Consider the following 25,343-nt stretch of genomic DNA (forward strand, 5'->3'; position numbering starts at 1 on the left):
TCAGCACGAAAAAAATCCAATTCGACTTTTTTGAAACGCAAACCGCTGGATTTGGCTCCACACACAGCTGTCTGAAGCAAAAATCGCCATCATCGTCATCACCGTCACCGTCGTGTGTGAAAGTAGGCTAGTGGGTGGAGGGAATGGGAGCAGCAGCAGTAGGAGGAGAAGACAGCCAGTGGCTGAGGCAGACAGCAGCGCTACTCGATAGGAAAGACCGACGAGCAGTTGACCGATAGGCGCTTCGTGTCTGGAGGACGTTTCAGGAGGGAGCACACCGCGAGAACTCGCTTTCGGAAGGGACAAAAAAAAAGAAGTAACAATTCTATTTCGTTGAGGAAAAAGGGGCGCTCTCTCCCCCACACACGGCGAAATGTGTGACCCGTGTTGCGTCTCGCAGGTGAGGATGACTTCGTGCAGTTTGTGATGATAATATTCCTTTGTTCGAGGCTAGCTTTGGCTACTTGTGTGCCAGCCTTTTTTTTTTTTATCCTTTCTAAACTCTCTAGAAATGAATGGTCAGAAGGTATTTGACAAGCACAGCACGGGAAGGTACGCTGACCTAAAGTCACGCTAGTTTGAGTTGTATTTGATTTGGTGGGTTTTCAAAAATGACATCATACATGATGGTGAAGGTGATGGAAAAGTGACGAGACCTGACGAGATTCATTGATTTAACTAAAATGCGCGATAAGGCGATATTATGTCGCGGTAACTGCAGCCAGAGCCAGCGTCGAGGTCTCCATCGTTGACAACATTGTTTGATGTTATTAAATCGGGTCATATTAGAAACAACGAACCGATGAACAGGGGGGATTGCAGTTCAGTTCCTTAAATGCTAACGTTATACGTGTTGTTGTTCTGCTCGCTAGATGATCCATATGTCAGCTTTTATTAAACAAATGGTGACAAACGAGTCCTCCCACACGGTAAACGTTGTGTAGGCCTATGAGTCATTGGTGGGGGGTGACTTCCTTTTCAAAAGTTTAGTGTTTTTTTTCTTTCCACCTACCATTTCTTGAGACCACTTGTCAAGACCTTATCCCAGTAGGAATTAGTAAAGGACCACCCTTACAGTGGACATCCCCATTTATACACGTGTTCCCCTTTTTACCAGGCAGGGCGTCCATATTCCTACATCCTTCAGTATTTCTGTCTATGTGGTGGGTGGTTTGCTCATGTCCAATTTGACTCGGAAGTGGCTATAGGGTGGGGGTGTTGTTTGGAGTGGGTCTGCGGAAAGAGGCAGCCATAGCGTGGGAGCAGTTCACTGTTCATTACTCAATTGGATCAGGGGTGCTGTAGACCTTGTTGGGGACAGAGTGTAGTCATGGAGCAGGCTTTGGCCCTCTGCTGACTTCAGCATTGAGTGAAGGGTTGAGATGAAGTGGCTTCTTATGCCTGGATCACATCCATGACAGCAGACTGTCCAGGCACTGCATGGAAAGAGTGAATGATTGTTCTCCAGAGGCTATTTGAGAAGCAGCCGGGGAGCTTTTGAGTGGTCAGAGGAGTTAAACTGTACGGATGAGTTATGAGCTTTTGGGTTCAAGTGACACCTTCTGCGGTCACAACCTCATGTCCCTTCTGCTTGTTGATTTAACATACACAACTGGCCAACAGAACAGACCAGGGCCTGACCAAATCATGTACCACTTGGTAGTTTCCGTCAACATCCACAATGGTGTGCTGCGATTTATTACATGTCCTAACATGTAATAAATTAGTTATTGGGTCCGTGTCAAAGTGGTATGACCCAGTGGTCACCTGCAGACAGCAACATTCCAGACAGCTGTCTTTCCCAGATGGTGTGTGTGTGTGTGTGTGTGTGTGTGTGTGTGTGTGTGTGTGTGTGTGTGTGTGTGTGTGTGTGTGTGTGTGTGTGTGTGTGTGTGTGTGTGTGTGTGTGTGTGTGTGTGTGTGTGTGTGTGTGTGTGGGGGCCAATGTAGTAGCCCCGAAACAGGTGTCCGAGAGCCGCTAAATACCCCTGACTTGTAAAATGATAGCCTAAGTGAATATATATATATATATATAACGCCAGGCCTTGCAAATCCCAGCTGACGGCACATGGATATCTTGTGGTCGAAGGTGATACATTTTGTGCCAGACGTGCAAAACAGAGACAAAGGCATACAGTCTTCCTCTCCTGGTATTCAGGCTTTCCTTGATACTACTTATTTACTTACTTACTTACTTACTCTGGCCTCAATACACATTTGTTGTTTCCCTGTTCTGTTGTAGTGAAAGACAATTCTTCGCTCTTTTGTCTAAATGTCCGGCCTGCCTCATCGTGCACAGTGCTGCATCTTCTCACCGGGCTTTGGATTGATTTAATAAGCGGTAGAGCACTTACGACTAGTAGGGGCCGTCCAAAATCAACCTTGGAAGATTTCTCAGACTGTTATTCTGGTCAAAACAAAGATTTATTCTCTCAAATCATGGTTTCTCAATGCTATAGTATAGAGATACAGAGGGCTGATGTAATAATCTGAAATGTCTTCTTCCGAATCAACTTGCCGGCGCCGGTATTGCTTCAATGCATGTGAAAATCTTTTTATTTTTGTATACTCAAGCCTTACATTGCTCACGTTTAGAATAGGGTAACAGCCCCTCACCTAGTTCTTTTTGCTAGCTTCCGGTCCTGTGCAGTTGGCCAGACACTGAAGTAAACACAATGCTCCTCTCTGCTTCCCCTTAAAGATATATTTGCCAGCAGAGAGACCAGTGATCCGTGTGTGTCTATAGAAAACAGAGGACCGATACATTTTTGCTGTGTGTATACAGCTGCCTAGCTTTGCGAACAATAGAGGAGCTGTCGGTATCAATCACAGGAGCAAGAGCATTGGAGTAGGTGTAACTTAAAAGGCCAAACTACACTTGGATCCACCTCCTAAACAGAAATGTTTGTCTGTGTGTGTGTGCATTTGCCTGTGTATTCGTTGCTTTTCTAGTGCATTCTTTCCTTGTGCTTCCTTTCCTTCTATAAGTGTCCTCTTTTCTTTCCTTCTGCTTGCCTCTGCCTCTCCGCTCAACCTCAAAGCATATTTGTAATCTGTTAAAAGAGGATGCATCTGAGGTTTGATTCTTCAATGTCAGCACTGCTCCGTTCTTATGAGGTCATTGCAGAGCCGCTCTTTCTCAGTGCAACAATTTGGTGGTCACCGTGTCAGAAGAACTTAACAGCAACACGTTCTTAAGAAATTGTTCTCACCATGTCAGTGGGATGTCTGTCTAATTTCTGAGTCAACGCTTCAAAGTTTCTCAATTGCATGAACTGTGAGTTTGTGTTTGTTTATGTGCCTCTGCTTTTTCCCCAACTGATAAGATTGAGTCACTCCCAAGTCTACCGGTTAGAGTAAACATGCATTTTTTTTTCCAGGCGTTACCAGGGGAAACGAACGGCTGTTTACTGTTGCCTGTGTGTTTGGGTGCTTTGTTGCATTAGCTTAACATGGATTGCCTCCCCAACACATTCAATCCTCGTTTACGCTGCCGTAGCCTGTGGCAGCACTAAACGTCTTTACGACGCGCACTCTTTTGTTAAATGCGATCAAATACACTCTGTGCCCGTGGAAGACATCAGAGTCGGGGGCATTTTTGTTTTGAATCCTAATTTAGTACCGCTCAATGTATTTTGCAATAGTATCACAATGGCTAAGTCTTGCTGTAGAAATGCAGAGAAAATAAATCGGGTCTGTTCATACAAAATAACCTGCTTGTTATGAACTCTTCCAAAAAAAACAAAACAGTCTAGTACCGCGATTATCGGCATGCACCTAGCTTGTCGTAACGCATCGCTTCACAACACAAGTGTGTTTGTCAGTCCATATGAAATCCTTCAAGGCTCTGGGGTCTCAAGGGTTGTTGATCGTAATGGTTAAACACACACAGGGCAGTGCTTCTTGATTCTCGTGTGCTCTGTTGGCCTTGATGCGGCCGGTGACCTAATTCCGAAAGCGGCCCTCAGCCTTTGTCTCTGCGTTCCGATGTGTGCCTCGCTGTGTTGATCCAGGCTGATGCCAACACCAGCCTGTTTGTTTGTGTGTTACTGGAGCGCACTCGCAGCCTCCTCCTCGATGCGACCGTTGGGGAAAGACTTCCAGGGCACGAGTGGGGAACGAGGCAGATGAGATGGATGATTGTGATTTTATTTAGAGGTTTTCAAATCAGGGCCCATTTTCAGACTCAATCGCACGTGTGGTTACATCCCCTTTTCCGTCGACGGGTGTCGAGCTGTTATGAAACCAGCTGTTTGATTCGATGGCCTCGGCCTCATTGATGTGTGCACTGGCTCAATCTTTTATATTGACGAGACGCAGATTCAAAATGAGACGCTGAAGGACTTTCAAAGGTCTCGGTAAACGTAAGTGAATCAGGACACCCATATGAATGTTAATCAACCCAAAGCAGGGGGTTGAAAAGGAGAAGGCAAATCAACAGTAGAAGAAGTTCTGAACAATAGAATGAAGGAAACAGAGCGATTATGGTGACCATGAGAGAACATGAAACAGTGCTTAAGAGTGAGGGATAGAGAGAGGGGTGGGGAAGGGGAAGAGGAAGAGGGATCTCTTTGTCCCCCATGGTGTTGGGGTCATGAGACTGTGACGCAGATTGGTGGCCAAAGTGGAGTGAGTGGATTGGGGGTGGGGGGGTTGCGAGTGAGTTCTAGGTCTAAATGTTAGGAAATACAGCAAGTGCTCCGATTCCATGTATACAGCTCAAACAACACCCCTCTGCTTAAGCTCAGGATTCAATGGCGCTAAGCTGGTCGGTGTGGGGGGGGGAGGGGGGGTTCTGTGTGATGTATATTTAAATAATAATCAAAAGACGATGTCCAAACATGCAGCTCGGTCAACCACCTGTCGACATGCTGGATGGGGGGCCGAGCACAGGGTCAGGTCCGCTCCGGTTGCCACGGATACCCTTTTTGTCTCCACGCCCGGTGGAATTCCTCACTCGACAATTCCCCTCCGCTTTGCTGTGTGTAGCCCACGAAGGGAACCGGCCCCCTTCACTAATGAAATCTAAACACCCTTACAGCTCTAATCGTACCATTTCTCCCCCTGCTTACTCTCCGTCTGTTTCGGCTAATTAATGGTCCATTCAATGAGGGATGTGGGCAAAGCGCAGAGACAAAGGCAGAGGCTTATCCTGTTAAAGTGTGTGCAGTCAGGGAGGAGGGAGACCTGATCGGAACAGCCCTCCCCACACACACCTCCTTGCCTCATGAAATACAAAACTCATCAACGGGGGGATTAAGGAGTTGCGTCAATATGCTTCAGAGTGAATACATCCTCGCTAAGGCAAGATGGCGGATCTGCAGCACTAAAATTAGGTGGTGTTTGTCTTTGAGTCACCAGGCTTGCCGTGAAAACTAGCTAAAATCAGTTGTTGTTTTACACACTTGGGTTGCTGCTCCCCAATTTCCATAGCACTGTTGGATACAGCTGGGGAGAGAGAGGGAGAGGTTTTTTTTTTTTTCACTTCCAAACATTTTCAGCTACATTTGTGCGACTTGAGTCTTCATAATGGGAGTAGAGTGGAATGAGGTTATAATAGAAGTGAATGACTAATTAATGTCGATTTTCACCTCCACCCATCTGCCAGCATGCATAATTAAAACGAACCCAATTTGCCGATCTTAGCTTGGATAATTGAATACCCCAGGCATTTGAATTGCCTTGTGTTCAACCTGTTCTCGTATGAACTACATAGCCAACTATACATGTGATGCCTGTTATATGAAACTAAGGCTAAGCTGTTTAACACGTAGGCTATACGAAGTAGCACATACTCAAAAGTGAAGAATGCCCTTCCATGCTAGATTTGGCAACAGCCTTGCTGTTCCTCAGCTGTTTCGAGTGTGGCCGGTTGGCTGGTGCCCAATCGTCACTGTAAAGCATTAATTCATTCATTCACATTTCTATTTCCCCAGATCATCAAAACAATAAAAGTGTAGGCCTACAAAGACAATGACTGGAACATTCACAATGTAGCATATCTTTTTTAACTATGGAGAACCGGCCCACAACAGCATCTTCCTGGACGCTTGTGGTGTGTGAGGGAAAGGTTGAGAGATAAGGGAGATGGAGGGAAAGGGAGAGAGTGTGGAAGGGCTTGAGATTCAGCCAGAGCCAGCTCATGTGCACCATGTGCCTGTGTATATCTCCCCCGCCACGAGTCTGCAACATACCGCAGATAACTGGCATGTGAAGCGTAGCAGAATTCATCAGAGCATGTCTCACACTGGCTTTACTGTAATCATCACACGAGGCCCCTATTAAACGGCCTGGCTCATGACCCGTGCAGCCATTACACAGAATGTGGCACCATGCTTTGTTTTTATTTTGCTGCCGTACGCAAGAACTGAAATGTAAGGTTATGGTTAGTGTTAGGGCTCTTGTCCCTGGGGTTTCTATGTGCAAAAAATAGACCAGCACGGGTCACACTAGCCAGAGCTACACGGAGGGAACAGTGGACAAAATGGGACGAAACCGATGTCATCCATTTGAAAGATCCATGATAAAATGTGTTGACGACGTGGATCTCCATTTAATCGGTCTACGCAGACTTCTACAATCTGACCCTATCACTTATAGGCAGAAAAAGCTACCCGCAGACCGCAGTGCACTTCTTTTCCCTTCGGAGGACAAAATGTCCTACTCTGCGAATTCAAACCATAACCCTAATCGCCTTGTGTTTGGGGTCTCCTCTAGCTACAGCAGTGGGAGTCACCTCTCTTCCTCTCTCCCTCTCTCTCTCTACAGCAGTGGGAGTCACCTCCCTTCCTCTCCCTCTCTAGAGCAGTGGGAGTCACCTCTCTCCCTCTACTTCATCCTACATCCGTGGGTGTCACTTCTGTACCTCTCCCTCCTTAGACCAGTGGGAGTCCTCCCTCTTCCTCTCCCTCTCTAGAGCATTGGGAGTCACCTCTCTACCTCTCCCCCTCCCTCCCAACAACAGTGGGAGTCACCTCTCTACCTCTTCCTCCCAGCAGCAGTGTGCTGTGCAGGCTGCCCTCCTTGCTGGGAGTTGTTTTGGATAGGCAGGGTGGGGTGGCCGTGCAGAAGGACACTACGCTGTGTGTAATTATCCAGCCTCCGCCTTCTGAAATAGAACACAAGCCCTGTCTTTATGAGGCCTGGTCTTTTTATATGAGGGCCCATCAGAGGGGGAATAACCGAGGTGTGTGTGTGTGTGTGTGTGTGTGTGTGTGTGTGTGTGTGTGTGTGTGTGTGTGTGTGTGTGTGTGTGTGTGTGTGTGTGTGTGTGTGTGTGTGTGTGTGTGTGTGTGTGTGTGTGTGTGTGTGTGTGTGAGCAGAGAGCCTCCACTGTTCCCCTTCGCGGAGTGGGAAGCCGTTCCTTTTGATATATTCTTTGAATGACAGAAGAGACGCAGGCTCCGGGCGGACATTTTGGATCTTTCTGTTGCCATCTCTTTGGTTCAGAATTGCTGTATTTCTATGAGACCTTATTTCTTTTCAGTTTTTTAATCCTTCTCCCCCTTCATGTGGTCCTCTATATCAATTGTTCTCATCGGCTCTAGCTTCAGGATGTGTCAAGATTCATTAGGTAACCACCTAAACAAATATAGCAGTTATCCCACAACGCTTTCATGTGCTTATAAATACATTCAGGGAGCCAATAGGCTCTGCCTGGCGTCACCGGGAGAGCATAAAGGGCTTCTGTAAACAACGGGAGCTTGGTGCGACCCACCCGTTGAGAATCACTCTGTAATGTAATGTTGTGTCTTTTCATTTCATTCTGTGTCTCGAAGTATAGTGCCTGAGTGCTAGGAACCACTTTAATGTGAAACACAATTGATCCCGAATAGGGATCGACCGATACAGATTTTTTAGGGCCGATACGATACCGATGTTTTTTCATCAGCCTTAGCCGATACGGCGATACGCCGATACCGATTTTCTTGAGCCGTTTTTTTTTTTTTTTTTAAAGGAACATTTATTGAACTTCAATATAAAAAACAATATTTAACAAATAGTAAAAACAGGTGAGGTAGAACAAGTAAGAACAAGTAGATGAACAATATTTAACAAATATTAAAAACAGGTGATAATATCGGCCGACCAATATATCGGTCGATCCCTAATCCCGAATAACCATGAATATCTGAACCCTGATCACATTTCTGTCATCATGGCGCACACTTGAAGACGTTGTTTGTTGAAAGATGGCCGTCCGACCGGATTAAGTGAAAGCTAACCTTCCCCACGTGTTGTTGTTTGTCCACGTCAGCTGGCCTGCTGCTGTGGTACGGCGGCTTGCTCCTGCTGCTGCAACTGCTGCCCCAAGATCAAGCAGTCCACGTCCACGCGAGTCATGTACGCCTTGTACTTCCTGTTGGTCACCATGGTGTGTGCCATCATGATGTCCCCCACCGTGGAGCAGGAGCTTCACGACAAGGTGAGAGATGACACACACTGTATATGGGAACATAGGATCTGAACGCATCAATGTGACCAACACCATGCATGTGTATGCAAATAAAAAAACACACACACACACACACACACACACACACACACACACACACACACACACACACACACACACACACACACACACACACACACACACACACACACACACACACACACACACACAACTCCCGACTCCCGTCTCCCGAGGCCACAGAAGATCTTCTACAGGTTCCACAACGACTTGTTCGGACTTGTCACAAGCTACGTTTTCGCCATGAACCAAAATAACAATCTGTCGATAGGGCGGAGTGGAATTTAAGGTCAGAGCGTTGGCATGGAGACAATGCTCCAGCAGGCTCGTGACCCCCAACTGGGGGGAAAAGGGGGTAAGGTAGGGAAAGAGTTCTCAGTTTACAATGGGTCATGTTCCACCCCATGGGAAATGTGGAGGGGAAAGAAGGAGACGATTAAACACACAAATAGACAAACGGAGAAACACACACACAAAATGGCGGTTAATTAGCAGCAATAAATGTCGTTAGAGGAAAATAAATAATCTTTTGGTTTCCTGCCTTAGCCGACTCGAGACTTAATTACAACCAACCTCAACCATCATTTCTAAAGAAGACAAGCCCTGAGTACTGTGAAGTAAACCTTCCTGGTAAACTGGGTGAGGGCCCAATAAAAAAAAGGGCCTCTGCTGTAATTATGTGGTTACTAGAAGATCTAGTAGTCAAGGTTACCAGCCATCAAGTGTAATTGGATGTAGTATTCCCGGTGGCGTTGCATATTCCTGCATTAGCTATAGTGGGTTATCACACACTGCAAAGGCACTTGTATACAAGTGCTGCTTATAATAGTGGGGTAGTGTGTCTTACACAATACTATGCAAAGACCCATGGTTCTTTGTTAGGGGAATTGGCTCTGAAGCTCTGGAGGTAACCTAACCCACCCCCAAATAGCCCCCAATACCACGCCCCTACAGCCTGCCTGGTGTCTCACTGTTTCTCCAATTCACCGGCCCCCTAACCTAACCCTGCCTCACGTCATGTTAGGGACCACACACCAGCCCCCTAACATAACCCCAGCCCGCCTCATGTCATGTTAGTGACCACATCAGCCAGACGGTTTAAAACCCTGGGTTTAAGTCCTGAGGGCTGAGCGCTCTTAATGTGCACACTGATGTCAATCAAACCACACCACGGGGCGGAACCCAATCTGGGCGGTGGGGCTACTCTGTGATTCTAGATTAAGGAATCTAAACTGGAACATCTGTTGTCTGTTTTAAAACGTGTCTTTTGGGTCATTGTGTCATTATTTCTTCGACAGCGTGTATGTATATATTTTAGTTAGGAATGAATAATAAAGTATTCTTGAAGCCGTGTTGGAGGAGGCAGTAGCCTGGGCTGACACAGCCTGACTTGTTAACAGGCTTTTGAAATGACTGGGTGATTTGTGGGAGGACGTTTGGCTTTCTTCAGCGTTGGTCCCAGTTGGTTCTGACCCCTGGTCCCTTTCATCCTCCCAGCCCATTGTGCTGTTGGGCTGTAACGTGAGGCGCGCTATCCTGTAGCACTTTGTTTTCTGAGCTTTGAGGGGGATTCCACTTGAAGCCCCTCTCCTCGGGAGAGGGAATGCTCTAGTGTCGGGGGGGGGGGGGGGCTGTGCTAACAGAGATGTCTTCCCATTGGGCCCCCGGCTCCGCCTGGGTCACCCTGTTGTCATGGTGTTTGACACAATCGTTGTCTTGCCTTTTTTATTCTCGACACAAACAACCGTGCTCAGGTCCGTCCAGAACGTCCCTGTACTCCATCCGCTCCGGTTTGATTCAGCGCGGTAGGAGCTAGCACGAGAAGCTAGCCTATTCACCAGCCTCTCACCTCCGCGGAGAACACATACAGGCATGCCGCCGGGCTGCGTTACCACGGCGATGGGGCACTAGCTCTCTCCCCTGTTCGGCCTGAGAACAGGGATATTTCCTTTCCCCCCCCCCCCCCCCCCTCATCAATCTCCTTTCAGCCCCCCCGCGATCGCTCCGGCTCTGCCAGTGTACTGTCTACAGTGGTGGGGAGAGGGGGCTCCATGGAGGGAGCGCCGTATGGGAGCGAGAACCAGGGTTAAAAGACCCGGCAATGCACAGAATGGCCTTTGATAGCCCCGTGCAAACGTCCTGCTGAGTGTGTACACGCACACACACACACACACACACACTCACACTCACACTCACACTCACACTCACAATATCGGTCACAGAGCGAGCACAGTGGGAAGTCGGGGTCTGAAAGAGTGGCCTTTGTGTTTATGGAGCGTCCCTCTCCTCCATAGATTTACAGCAGCCTGACACGGCCGTAACCCCTGTGCCCCCTCTACCAGCCCACCACCATGGACATGTTAATGTCCCCTGAGACAAAAACTTACCCACCGGCTTGGCTCAAGTTCTGCCCCCCCCTCCCCCCGCCATAGCCAGCCGTTCCATGGTCTCCACTAAACACACACATCCAAAGATGTCTTCATGGCTGGCTTGTGTTGGCCCACCGTCTGACAGAGGAAAAACAGTTGGGCAAAATAGACTTCCATTTATAAGGCGTGTGCAAGTATGGAACTTGGGTCCTTGGCGTCTGTCGAAGTGCTCTTTCGCTCCCATTCTGTTTTCCATCTCATTTTCCTACCGGCTTTTCCCCCTGCCGAGGCCCCCTGCTGGTGGAAAGGCAGAGGTGCGCATGCGAGGTCGAACGGCCCCAGATGCACTCCCACGTCCCCGGAGTCCCCGTTGTTTACAGAAGCCCTTTATGCTCTCCCAGTGACGCCAGGCAGAGGCACCACAGGCCATCCGGCTGTCCTGAGCGGGCTTCCATGAACCTGTGTGCCCCCCCCCCCCCCCCCCCTCCCCCCAGAGACACACCTCTTCGCCTCTCCCCCAGAAGGCTTGTCCCTCGTGACTCTAGCCCCTCGCCTTCACGCCCCGGACTCTGATCCCGATGGGCCCTCTTTACCTCCATTCTGCTCCCTTTCGTTCCTTTCTAGTATATTCCGTCCCCCCCCGCCCCCATCTCTTCTTCTTCTCCCCTTACTGACTCTGTGAAAGGAAGTCGGCTAATTTATTCTACCCACGCTTTATGTCCGTATACACACACACACGCACGCACGCACGCGCACACACACGCACACATACAAGCTCAGAGAACGGGGGATGAAAGAGGGTCTTCGTGTCGCTGGCGGTTGCCTCTCCTGCTGCTTTGGGGGGGCGTGAGGCTCCGCGTTGACCCCCCCCCCCCCCCCCTCAGCAAGGACGGGAACAGACGATCCCCCGCCTTGTTCAACATGTCAACTCATTATCGTGTGTGTGTGTGTGTGTGTGTGTGTGTGTGTGTGTGTCAGGTCCCTTTCTACAGTGCCATGTGTAAGAAGCTGGGCGACGGGGAGACCTGCAAAATGCTGGTGGGCTACTCGGCCGTGTACAAGGTGTGCTTCGGCATGGCCTGCTTCTTCTTCCTCTTCTTCCTGCTTACGCTGCGGCTCAACAACAGCCAGAGCTGCAGGGCCACCATCCACAACGGGTAGGTACCCGCGCTACAGCCAGCACTGTGGTCAGGCTGTACAGCCAGTGGGATGGATCTTTCATTGAGTTTGTCTGTGAAACTGCAGCACAAAATGCTTGATGAGGGATCGATAGACAATAAATAAATAAAAGTTCTTTACAAGTTGTACGCTTTTGTCAAAGAACATGGTGTGTGTGTGTGTGTGTGTGTGTGTGTGTGTGTGTGTGTGTGTGTGTGTGTGTGTGTGTGTGTGTGTGTGTGTGTGTGTGTGTGTGTGTGTGTGTGTGTGTGTGTGTGTGTGTGTGTGTGTGGTCCTACTCCCACCTTGTCTTAAACTTCTGTGGTATTGGGTAGGTTTGTTAGGTCTTTCTCCCCAGCTAGTCGCTGGCTGTGGTCTTTGTGGGCTAGCCCCTGTGGACCGTGTATATAAACAGTGGGGAAACGGCCAAAGTAAAGACAAGTGCACGGTTTTGAATGTGAAACAATAATTCTACGATGCTGTTCGACACTGTGCCAGAGTAAAAACGGAGGGTGGCCAGTCCTTCTTGAGGGTGTCGTGGATTACCGAGATATAAAACACTTCGACTCATTTAAGAGAGAGTAAAAGAAATCGAGGGGTCCGGAGCAAGTATTGACAAAAGACTTTATCGTTTAAAAAAGCGACAGCAGCCAAATGATTTGCAAAGCACTGCTGTTCATCAGATTCCAGCGTCTTTTTATACACACACACAGAGCAGTTTTTTTCTTGAGGTGTCCGCCCACAATCAGTCATAAATCCGTCTTAACCTGATTGGTCAACAAATGGTCAACAAAGATAGCCCAAGACACTAGGCTGAGGTCAGCACGCCTTAACCCCATAGCTTCCTGCTCCTAAGAGGGGTTCCACCATCTGTTCTGACCTCAGACTCCCCGGCTCCAAGCTGTTGATCAGAATCCAGAGACACCTTAAATGTTTTCTACCATTAGATATACAGGCCTAATAATAATCATGGTTTACCATAGAATATAATCATTAATTTCTACCACAAAGGCTATATACTTGGACTAAACGTGAAGCTTTCTGATGGCTTACGATGCAGAATCTGTGTTTGCATTGGAGGGCAACAGTGCCGTAGAGAAACAGGGTTTCCCTAAACACTGACCATGTCCATACCTGACCAGACTGCATTAAATCCATCCAAATGTAGCTGTTCCATCCGACCAGTGAGGCTCGCAGTACAACACAACAATCCTAAGCCTATAAAAGAAGAGCTCCATCACTAGAGCTTCCTTTTTGTTTTGGTGGTTAATCTGAATGTTTTGCCTTGCTCACGCATGCCCTGCCATAATATCCATGTTCATAAATTGCAGGTTCTGGTTACCTAAGTTTGTTTTGCTGGTAGCATGCTGCGTTGGAGGCTTCTTCATCCCAGAAGAGGGAGGCTTCGAGATGATGTTTCTGAAAGGTAACCAGCCCGGCTAATGCAACGCTGCTATTTCATATGACTGTTTTCCTGCCCTGTCTGAACTGTCCTCCCTCCTCCCATTGGCTGATTACAGTGTGGCGGTACATAGGGGCGGTGGGGGGGTTCATCTTCCTCCTCATCCAGCTCATGCTGCTGGTGGAGTTTGCCCACAGATGGAACACAAACTGGTGAGAGCAATTTTCTCTCTCTCTCTCTCTCTCACTGCTCCCTCACCCGCTCTTTAATTTAGTTAATTTTTTATCCTCGGTCTCCCTGTTGTCTCTACGTCTGGCCTTGTTGCAAAGGCGTCATTGAAACAGTTTGAACAGCACTGGGACGGCACGTGGCTTAGGAGGTAGAACGGATTGGCTGGTAACCAGAAGGTTGCTAGTTCGAGTGTCGAGGTGTCACTGAGCAAGACATCTCACCCTAACTGCTCCTGACCATCTGGCTGTCGCCTTGCATGGTTTGTGAATGTGTTTATGAATGGATGATTGTTAGGCAAGGTTACTGTAAAGCGCTTTGAGTGGCCGCTGGTTAAGAAGCGCTATATTATTGCAGTTCCTTTCATTTTTTTTAATGAACAGACCTGCACAGAAAACAGCCAAAGAGCCCATGGGTTAAGAATAGACCTTCTCTCAGAGGGGGGTGCGTGTAAAATCTGGTCCACCGTTGGAGAGTATGGTCTTGTTTTCTTTTCCGAGGGCCGAAATCAGAACCTAGCCGGCTGCCAAGCCTTCCCCAAACGTCCAGGATGCTCATGGAGTGCGTGGTGTGTTTGCACACAGTCCATTTCCTGTGCGTGGAGAGCATGTGCCTCACAGCACGCTTGGCTTTGAAGGCCCGTTCAGCTTTTTTGTTACCAAAGCCATGTGTCCGTAGACATGTGTAAAATACTTCACCAGAGTTGGAAGATAACAGCTGGGTTTCACACCAAACACCAACAAACTTCTTTAACGGGCTGTAAATCTCTTTTATTTCGAGCGTGGGATAAAATCAACAACCTTAGCTCTTCCTTGACTCAACCCTTTCAGTTTACTGTTTACATGGCACATTCTCAGTGGCTTTCCTTTCTCTCGCTGTCTGTCAATCACTTCCTGTGATGCATTGTTCTCGACTCCCTCCCCTTTTTAGGCTGTCATGTTGCATTGTGGATCTCGCTCCCACTCTTTAACACATATCCCCCCCCCCCCACTCCACGCCCTGTCCTGCAGGAGTTCCGGGGTGAAGTACAACCGGCTGTGGTACGCCGCCCTGGCCCTGGTGACCCTGCTCCTGTTCAGCGTGGCAGTGGGCGCCGTTGCCTTCATGGGCCTCTTCTACACGCACCCGGAGGCCTGCCTGCTCAACAAGGTGCTGCTGGGCATCAACGGCAGCCTGTGCTTCATCGTCTCCCTGCTCGCCATCTCCCCCTGCATCCAGAAACGTGAGAGCAGCCCCCCGCCGTGTGTGTGTGTGTGTGTGTGTGTGTGTGTGTGTGTGTGTGTGTGTGTGTGTGTGTGTGTGTGTGTGTGTGTGTGTGTGTGTGTGTGTGTGTGTGTGTGTGTGTGTGTGTGTGTGCGTGTGCGCGCCCCGACATGCCCAGGCACACGCGCATACCTACTTATACAAACGGAAAGGTCTTGGTTAGACAGAGTATCGATCACAGAATCCACAATGGGGAATACGAGAGCCACAGCAGCAATGCTTTCTCTGCTACTATCGCCCCATGAGGTCGGCGATTGGCAGTGACAAAACAAATTGAATCAACTAAAATGGTTTTGTGTTTATGATGGTAGATGTCAACTTTAACTTTGCTGCCGTTTGGGGATCGCGTCCCTGAACTGTCTCTCCGCCACCTATCGTTTCAGTGACTGGAACTGGCTCAGACTTCAGCCGATACTACAGTTGGAGTAGAAAAACCAGTTCTGAATCCTTCATGTTTTTTTTCTCATCAGTTTGAAACTCCACTAGGTATTCAGGCAGACAAATGCCCTTTGTCCACTGGACACAATCCCTTAATTATCCCATACAGTACCATTGTGTGTGTGTGTGTGTGTGTGTGTGTGTGTGTGTGTGTGTGTGTGTGTGTGTGTGTGTGTGTGTGTGTGTGTGTGTGTGTGTGTGTGTGTGTGTGTGTGTGTGTGTGTGTGTGTGTGTGTGTGTGTGTGTGTGTGTCCCCCTGCAGTGCAGCCCACCTCCGGCCTGCTGCAGCCCGGTGTGATCAGCGTGTACGTTATGTACCTGACCTTCTCCGCCTTCTCCAGCAAACCTAAAGAGAGTGAGTACGACCATGCCGTCGAACAAACAACAAACCAACGAACACGCATCCATTACGACCCAGGAGAATGGGATTAGGGCTGTGATTGGATATAATGAGTCAGGACCTGACTCGCTCCTGAGTGAATTCATAATTCAATATCATATTTATAATTTAACTGCTTTGCTACGATGTATGCGCTACCGCCTTCTCTAGTGTACACAATGTTCTAGGGAGACATCCGCTGTGAGGATCGTCTCTCTTGCCCTCCTCGTTGATGAATAGCTTCAACGCTTCCCCTCGGTGGGATTAATAAAGTTTTATCTTATCTTATCGTTCTGTTTGTGTTAATGGAAACCTCCTTGATTTTTATTCCACCTCCTCTCTAAACGCTAGGCCTCTTGCTAACGTTCCTCTTTGCTTTTTGTTGATTGTTCCCATGTCTTTTTTTTTACCTCTGCCCCCCCCCCTAGCGTATGAGGTTGCCGGGTTGAACACCACAGTGTGTGTGTTTCCCTTCAACTCTGGGAACGAGAGCGACAAGAAGATCGTCACTGTCGTGGGGGCCGTCATCCTCTTCTGCTGCGTCCTCTACTCATGGTGAGACACACACACACACACACACACACACACACACACACACACACACACACACACACACACACACACACACACACACACACACACACACACACACACACACACACACACACACACACACACACACACACACACACTTGCCTCGGTCAGCACTAACCCAGTAAACCCCAGACTGCAACGACATGCCCGGTAGAGCAAGAAAGGATGGTAACAAATGACAACACTGCATCTGCGGCGAAAGACCGCCTCTGATTGGCCGTCACTTTAAAGAGGGAGCTGCTGGTTGGCTGCTGGCTGAGTGCTGGGGCTGTGTGAAGCACATGTGGCTCTAGTGCGGAGCCACATGTGTTTCCAATCACGTGGAGGCCTCGTGTCTCCTGTGGTCTCCCCCTCCCCTGACCTGAGACTGTGGGAGGAGTGGGAGGACCCCCATGCCATCTCAACTTTCTAAAGGACTAAATGACTGGAAAAATACAGTCTGAATGACTCTCCTTCCATTGTGCATTCCCTTTCACGCGTCAAAGCCTCTTATCGCCCACCTTCTTCTCTCTCTCTCCCTCTCTCCCTCTCTCTTTCTCTCCCTAAAGCTTGACCTCCACCACCAGACGGAGCTCTGCAGCGCTCCGTGTGTGCAGAAACAGTGAGCCCGAGACTGAGGTGCACGCACGCACACACACACACTCACACGTGCGCACGCATATGTTCTTACATTCCTTTGATTGGTGTACTGTTAATTTGTGTTAAAGGGGTGAAATGAGTAAAGGAGTTGTAATGGCACACATCTTTTTAATGGATGAACAAGTCATCTGTGTGCACACCATTGTGTCATCATGAGAAACCCAGCGTTCATTGAGTCCTTCTTCTCTGTCCTGCAGAGAGCGCGCTGCTGTTTCTGCTTTGGAGATGACACGGGTGGGTACTTCATATCTTCCCCTCATTCATATTTCATGGTTTTCCAGTCTAGCGCCTGCTTCTCTCTTCTCCACCTCCTCTCATTAATGGCTACATAAAAAATGTCCCCCGTCTGTATATCTTCTCCCTAACCCTAGCCCTAGCCCTTTATCTTTCCCGCTCACATATCTTTTTTTTTTTTGCCCATTAATATGCCATATTCTCATTTCTCTGCCAGAGTGGTTTTCACTCTGCTTATTGTTATTCCTGTGCCAGAGCGCAGATGGTGAGAAAGCATTGGTCAGCAAACAGAAATGATGTCACTGTTACTAGGAGGTTACTATGCCGTAGCCAGCTCTCTGGTTGGACGTGTGTCTAGAATAGACTCACACTGACCCCTGCTGGAGGACACAAAAACTAAGACTGTGATGCTTAATGAGGGGACATTTTCGGGTCGTGTGACAAATAAAAATGAATGTGTAAAAATAAAATTATTAAATTAATTAACAAAATAACATTTTATATGATTAATTCACATCATGACTTTATCCAACCATTGAACATTACAATGTTGGATGATGCAGTTTAATAACATGCAATGACACAATTTGCAAAACATTAGGTTAGTACAAAAAGATGTAAAAGCAAGCAAATTATATTATTTAGCTACACTCATCATTGTGAATGTGCATTTGTTTAATAATGTGCGTGTGCGTTTTCAGATGACAACGACGAGGAGAAGAGCGGCGGTGGTCAGAACGTGGTGTACGACGAGCACGAGGGAACCATCTACAGCTACTCCTACTTCCACTTTGTCTTCTTCCTGGGGTCACTCTATGTCATGATGACCGTCACAAACTGGTTCCAGTGAGTACTGCCACACGCTGTAGGGCGTCATGGTCTTGATGCCCGCAAACATACCGCCATTCAGTGAGAGGTCAATGTGTGCGTTTATTTCTATTTTGCATATTGTGAATAGCAAAATCGAATCTGGAGAAATGTATTGATGAAAGCGATTGCTTTTCTGCGTCCACTGAAATGACGATTGCTCCCTCTAGTGTTTGAATGCCCCAAGACCGTCATGTAGTCCCATTGCCAACCAAACCATCTCTAGAAGTTGTGTTCCTCTCAAGGTTTCTTACTTGATAATTATGAGTTTTCCCTGACACTTTTGGAGGCTACGGTTAGGGGAGTCATAAAATATGGCCTGAGAGTCGTTTGAGACCTACTGTGATGAAGGGCTATACAAAGAAAATTGATTTACTAATACTTTTAGGAGTTGTAGTAAAATTGATTTATTTCGATTTTTTTTTTACTAACCTCAAACTCTTGTGAGGAATGCCTCGTTGCACAGTTGCATTGTTTCTCAGTGTTTGTTTTGTTTGTTTGTTGTCTCACCGTAGCTACGACAACCATGAGATCGAGAAGCTGCTGGAAGGCAGCTGGTCGGTGTTCTGGATCAAGATGGCGTCCTGCTGGGTCTGCCTGATCCTGTACCTCGGCACGCTCGTGGCGCCCATGGTCTGCCCCAAGCGCTTTGAGGCTTAGAACACACACACACACACACACACATACACACACACACACACACACACACACACACACACACACACACACACACACACACACACACACACACACACACACACACACACACACACACACACACACACACACACACACACACACACACACACACACACAGACACACACCCAACCACACAGACACACACACACCTCTAGACTTGTGTCGGGGTAATGTGATTGTAGCCACGTGTCTAGGTAGGGTTTTTTCCAGCGTAGCCAAGGGGACCACCACGATCTTCTACCGCCCTGACCGACACACCTACACTCCCCCCAGCCCCCCCCCCCCCTCCCGTATGGAAGTCTCTGTTGCCTTTTTAGTAGACGTCGTTGTTTTGACACTTTTTTGTTGTTTTTTAAGCTATGTTGACTTGTTATTGATGCCTTGATGGCAGATTGTGTTTTTGAATATCAATGACTTCTGGAGTTTTGTTACATGCAGGGTTGGAGTTGAACAGAATTGGGGGACAGTGTGCGCTGTACAGTTCTTGATATTTCCAACTTTGTCTCCTGTCCACGCTTCACGGAAACGTCATATCCTGTGAGTCTTACCTGTGGATAGTTCTCTGGGCCGCAAAGTTGGTCTAGAAGAGCCCAAGTCCTTTTAGTTGATCACTCTGACAAAGTCGGAATACACTTTTATGGTTGGGCTCAGATTGATTATCGATTTTAAGTCGGTGTAGAGACACTTTAATCTTTTATTTTTGTCCCTTAAACTGGTTTGAAAACTCATCTCTCAGGCTCACATCCACTGGACTTTGTCTGTGCTCGCTTTATCCATAATCCTTTTTGTAGTCGTTTTCTATGCAACTGAACAAGTTCGTTTTTATTTAAAACATAAATGTCCCAATGAATCACCAACATATATTGCATTTCATGTATGAGCACGTTGCGATTATGGCTCTTTCTTCAAGACTAAATTACTAATTCAATTATCGGCTATTCGGTTAAACTTCCACTTTTGTCCACACTGTTTCTTTCCTACCCCCCCCCCCATACAGGAAGCAGTTGGTTTGACCGTCTGTAAAAGCCGCAGTCAGGGTTGAGAAATATTTGCCAAAGCTAGAGCTCAGAATACAATATTATATTCTGTTAAATACATAGTCACATATACAATATAGGGTAATAACATACATCTTCGACCTACATATAAGCTTACATTTCTGTTTTCTGTGCCGGCTCTTAGTTATTGGCCAATTCAGTAGTAGGGAGGACTTGTAAGCAAGTGTGCACAGATTTATTCAACACTGGATGTTGAGTTTGCTGACCAAAAATAACTGATTAAAATCAAGTTTTTCATTTGTTTCGTTGTACAGAGTTACAGTTGATTGTACACTTCGAGTGCAAAGGCTTTCCATTCAATAAATACAGTAAATGTTCTGTTGTGTTGTTTTTCTACTGTATAAACCTGTTTTATACTAATTTATATGAACTCTGGCTGTATTTGTGTCCTTTCCAGTAAAATAATTGGAGTAAGAATGATGCTTGGTGTTCCTAATACTAGAGTCAAAACCACTATTGGGCTGTTTTTCATGTGTTTCGTTTTAAATCTTTATACAAATGTACAAAATCAAACGGTGCTTATTGTTCTCATATCAAACTTGAATAAAATCGTACAGAAGGAATCAAAAAGAAACGGCTGTACACTGCTCTGGTTTTATTTTCCCACATTTGTTCATAACACAAACTAACTATTTCAAATAAACGTCAAGTGTTCAAATTAAACCATTTAAAGAGTGTGGTCTATGGAGTCACTGATTTGGCACAGCGTCTGTCTGATTTATTACCTCTGCGTCGTTCTTGCATGAGGGAATCCTCATCCTAAAGCCATCCACCCAGTCCTACATGGCACTGCTTACAGCCATTCAGCCGAGTGTTGCCAGCATTTCATTGAGTACTTTTACAAACAACAAAAATTAACAAATGCTCGTACTTTATTAAGTCATATTCAAAGTCATATTTATTGTGAAAAATATAAAAAGATACAACCTTAGAATAGTTAGGAAAAGTACAACATTACCAAAGTTCTACATTCCTGCTTAAAATATGCTTTATTACTTTAGTTATATATATTTAGTATACATAGCATATATATGTATTCTACAAACACTGTAGTTGAGTAAAAAACTACCAAAAGCTACTTTTCTAGTATGTAGTCACTGTGAATCACTTGTACGTCAATTCACGTTTACTCCCTTTACTGTGCTTCAACCCACTTGCAAGGAGGTGCATCTTCAGCCCATACAACATCCACCTGCATTGAGACGTATTAGAATAACTAGAAGCAAACACAAAACACATGAATGCCATGTGTTTAAATAAGGCAATGAATGGTCTTCCATCTGCATGTCAATGTCTCAGGATTTAATCCGCACTCTGGCTGTTGATTTCCTGGTAGTCCGCAGGGATAGTGTCTAACGGAGCAAGAGAAGGAATGACAAATAGTTATTAACCACGTTCATAGCTCTGTAGTATCACTCTCCAGGACAGTGTGAGGGAGACACCAATGGAAACAAGCCTTCAGACTTCAGTGTCATCCCTGACTATGTATTTCGATGTATGACAGAGTGCTGTTCATACATCGAAATGGTCAAATAAAATCAATCAATCAATGACGTAGTGCAGCCTGGCTCGGGGCTCCCTCTGCTGTAGAACGGAGGGGGGGGGGGGGGGGGTCTCACCGTTACAGCGGTACTTCAGGTTGGACCAGATGATGTTCTCCTGGGAGAAGCAGAACACACCCAGTCTCCCGCCCCTCATGCTGGTGTCGATGGTGACGCCCGAGTCCGCCACCAGGGTCGAGCCCTCATAGAAACGGACCCTACCCCCCCCACCCCCACACAAGGCATCGAATGTTAGGTCGGAAGATAATGTATACTCAATGTGTGTGTGTGTGTGTGTGTGTGTGTGTGTGTGTGTGTGTGTGTGTGCGTGCGTGCCTGTGTGCCCCCATTGGTAAAGGATTGAGGTATGTTGGAGATGGTTGAAGTCAAGGTCAGGGTTGTTCGGTGTTAAGTTAAGTTAAGGGTGAACTGCTACATGGCAGTTACCAAAAGGATAGGTCTGAATAGTTGCCCCAGCCCCTGTCCGATGTAGGGGTCGATGGCCCAAAGGTGGAGGCGTGTGCCCGGCGGCCCATACCTGATGTAGCCGACCTGGGGCCGGTGCTGGAGGTACCAGCGGTAGGACACCTTGTCCTTCCAGCCAGAGTTCCTGGGGTCCTTCCACAGCAGCCGCACCTGGTCGTCCGTGTCTCCCGTGTGCCAGAGGGAGTTCCTCAGGTACTCCCCGGGACCCGTCTTGGACTTGACCGCCTGGGCCGTGGGAGGAGAGAGGGAACATGGTGTGGCCGCGGCTCAGTGTGTAAGAGGGGGGGGGGGGAATTGCAGTGGAATTGTTTAAAAGCACAGATGGATGGACAGTCAGACATGCACGCACACATGCATGTATGCATAGGCGCACACCCATGCAAGTATACACACACACACACACACACACACACACACACACACACACACACACACACACACACACACACACACACACACACACACACACACACACACACACAAACAGAGTCAAATGCTCACACAAACACACACCTCTATAACTGCATTCTCACAGAAACACACACACACACACACACACACACACACACACACACACACACACACACACACACACACACACACACACACACACACACACACACACACACACACACACACACACACACACACACACCCAGACACACAGACAGACCTTAAGCTGAATCCCTGGCTCTGCCACCGCTCTGAAGGGAACAGCCTGCCAGTAGGTCTGCTCCGTCTGTTTCCACATCACCACGTAGAAGGAGGAGGAGTCCTGGTAGCCAAAGATGAAGCCGGCGTAGTCATCGTCGGTCACCGTGTTCACGTGGAACGTGCCGTCAAAGTCCACGCCACTGAACGCCGTGTAGCCTGCAGAGAGGACACCGGGGGAGGAACGGGCCTCGGTGAGCCTAGAGCTCCGCTGAGAGGAGTCTACTGTTAGCTGTATAAGCATCGATGCCTTTCTTACCAACAGCGAGGCCTGGGTCAGAGTTCATGGTCTGAACGATCTCCATGCCCTGAGGGGAGAGAGAGATAATCCAACCTGAGCGAGAGCACCACAACAGGAACTGTTTGTAATTTGCTGGAGGCCTTCATCCATAAGGCCTTCACCATAACCACTTACAGAGAATTCACTGACATGTCATGCATGCACAGGTATGGTGGGACATACTTGAAATGACAGTTACCGTTTAAATGACTCCAGGTCAAGTCGATTAGTAATGTGATTGACGTATGGTCGTCGAAGCTCGCCCGTAGAGAGAGTGTTACCGTCTGATGTCTGAATGACATTCAAGGCAGCTTCAGGGGCTGTAGACTTTGTGGCTTACGCTGTTGAGCACCACCCAGTTGGGGTCTATCTGGGCGTCGCCCTCGGGGTCCAGCACCACCGTCTGGTAGGCCCTGAAGTCCGTCAGGGTGACCTCGGCGTTCTCCGGACACGTGTCTATGATATCGATGATGGTGTCGTTGTCGAAGTCTCCGGCGCAGGCCAGCCCCACCTTAAAACCTGGAACACCGTCGCCGTTACTGCCGCTGCGCGAACACTCACGCAAACGCACATGCAAACATGCAGACATGCACACACACACACACACACACACGTCAAACACACACACACACACACACACACACACACACAGATGCAGACACACACACATATATGCGCACAGACACACACACACTCACACAAACACACACGCACAGACGCAGGAACACACACACACACACACACACACACACATGCAATAGATAGTGATGATAAACTAACTGTATTCCTTCTGGTCTGGGTTGAAGACCAGCCGACAGTTGTCTTGATCATCCAGTACACCATCGTCGTCATCATCGTCGTCGCATTCATCCCCCTGCCGAATACACAAAGAGACATGATGTCAACGGGGCGTTTTCACAGAGGCGCCATCGGAAGACCATCATTCTGTTTATTCAAATAATAGTTGGTAAAACAGGGAAAGCTAAATTGAGATTAGATCACATTATCCGATCAGAAGATCTTTCATTTCCATTTCTCTACATTTTGTTAAGGCTTCCCAGTACAAAAAAAGCACCCATTATAGTGGACAGGACGCAGTGCACCACAAAAACACAAAGGCATGGAAGACCTTCCCGTCCTTGTCAGTGTCCAGCTGGGCCGAGTTGATGACCGTGGGGCAGTTGTCCATGTTGTTCTGGTGGCCGTCCCCGTCACTGAGCAAGGGGAGGAACAGGGAGAACACATCAACGCCACTGGTTCCCCTCAATGACCCCCCCGTCCCTGGCCCCAGAGGAAGAGCAGCCCCCACCTGTCTATGTTGTCGTCACACGTGTCCCCCACCAGGTCGTGGTCAGAGTCCACCTGGAGCCAGAGGGAAGCGGAGGACTTTGTTGAGTTGTATTAAAGGGATCATGAATATATAAATACTAAGCATCTTATTGGGATTCCGATGGCTATGCTCTGGTGGTAGTTTTTGTTACGCCAATTTCAATTGTATGCTTTACTTGTTCTCATGCTAATATGTAAGTTGCGTCTGATTAATAACTTTTATATACATACTTGATATGACTGGAAATACAACAACAACAACAGCATCAACCTGCATTGAGTGGGAGAGTGGGTTGTGACTGTGTGGAACGGGGCATGTCTTAGTGATGGTTGTCGTGGTTACCTGGTTGGGGTTGACCATGTCGGGGCAGGTGTCACAGACATCTCCAACCCCGTCCCTGTCCCGGTCCACCTGGTCGACGTTGGGGACCAGCTGGCAGTTATCCAGAACGTTGTTCAGGCCTGAGGAGGGTAAACGGGGTTTTATTGCAGAGCCTGCTGCTGCTGCTGACCAAAGGAGCACAATGGAAGTGAGTCTGAAGAAGTGAAAAAAAAAAATCCCAGGCACGTTTTATTCCGGGAATCGCCTGAACAGGGCTCGATTAACTCAGTGAAATAGTTTCCAGCGGACATCAACGTCTGGCACAGGAACGCCACGGAAAAAACGCTGCTCTTAGAGCAGACACAGACATGACCAAGCGCTAAGCTATCCAGAATACAAGTTAAAGACATTCCCAAACAATTGGTTGAGGTGGAGCTTTTGGCCAGAAGAAAATATGGGGATCTGAAATGATTTAACTGAATAAATGTGGATTACTATAAGCCCATGGGCATACATGGGGGCAAGCACACACACATGCGCGCACACACACACACACACACACACACACACACACACACACACACACACACACACACACACACACACACACACACACACACACACACACACACACACACACACACACACACACACGTGCATGCCGCACACACAAACTGTTTTTCCAATGGAACTAATTACAGTGTTCCAGAATGAGAATGAGTAAATATGTGGCATAGCAATGAGCAGTCCAACAAAATCGTTTGAGTCTGCCTGGAACACTTTCACTTTTAACACTTGTCTTTTACTTGGGCGGTAATGGTTTGTTATTAGGGCAGTGGGAGTTTAGTGGAGCTTCAGTTTAAAAATACAAC

The 25,343-nt window shown here is 47.7% G+C and overlaps 2 protein-coding genes across 2 annotated transcripts in view; one reads left to right on the plus strand and one right to left on the minus strand.

The window, feature by feature from the left end:
• Positions 1-20,634, plus strand: serinc5 (serine incorporator 5). The gene is made up of 12 exons (XM_056592003.1): positions 1-400; positions 8,258-8,425; positions 11,821-11,999; positions 13,332-13,426; positions 13,521-13,614; positions 14,641-14,852; positions 15,594-15,686; positions 16,139-16,265; positions 16,853-16,922; positions 17,141-17,177; positions 17,879-18,023; positions 18,560-20,634. The coding sequence occupies exons 1-12, from the start codon at positions 374-376 to the stop codon at positions 18,702-18,704; spliced, it is 1,392 nt and encodes a 463-aa protein (XP_056447978.1). The 5' UTR covers positions 1-373; the 3' UTR covers positions 18,705-20,634.
• The window catches only part of thbs4a (thrombospondin 4a), an 11,824-nt gene continuing 6,549 nt past the window's right edge, over positions 20,069-25,343 (minus strand). The window contains exons 14-23 of the mRNA XM_056592002.1: positions 24,493-24,611; positions 24,130-24,182; positions 23,950-24,034; positions 23,601-23,694; positions 23,161-23,339; positions 22,800-22,848; positions 22,503-22,699; positions 21,882-22,054; positions 21,422-21,561; positions 20,069-21,154 (exon numbers count right to left, since the gene is read on the minus strand). Coding sequence (XP_056447977.1) covers positions 21,105-21,154; positions 21,422-21,561; positions 21,882-22,054; positions 22,503-22,699; positions 22,800-22,848; positions 23,161-23,339; positions 23,601-23,694; positions 23,950-24,034; positions 24,130-24,182; positions 24,493-24,611 — 1,139 coding nt within the window. The 3' untranslated portion in view covers positions 20,069-21,104. The remainder of the gene's footprint in view (positions 21,155-21,421; positions 21,562-21,881; positions 22,055-22,502; positions 22,700-22,799; positions 22,849-23,160; positions 23,340-23,600; positions 23,695-23,949; positions 24,035-24,129; positions 24,183-24,492; positions 24,612-25,343) is intronic.

Source organism: Gadus chalcogrammus, chromosome 6, assembly GCF_026213295.1.
Source record: "Gadus chalcogrammus isolate NIFS_2021 chromosome 6, NIFS_Gcha_1.0, whole genome shotgun sequence".
Lineage (NCBI taxonomy): Eukaryota > Metazoa > Chordata > Actinopteri > Gadiformes > Gadidae > Gadus > Gadus chalcogrammus.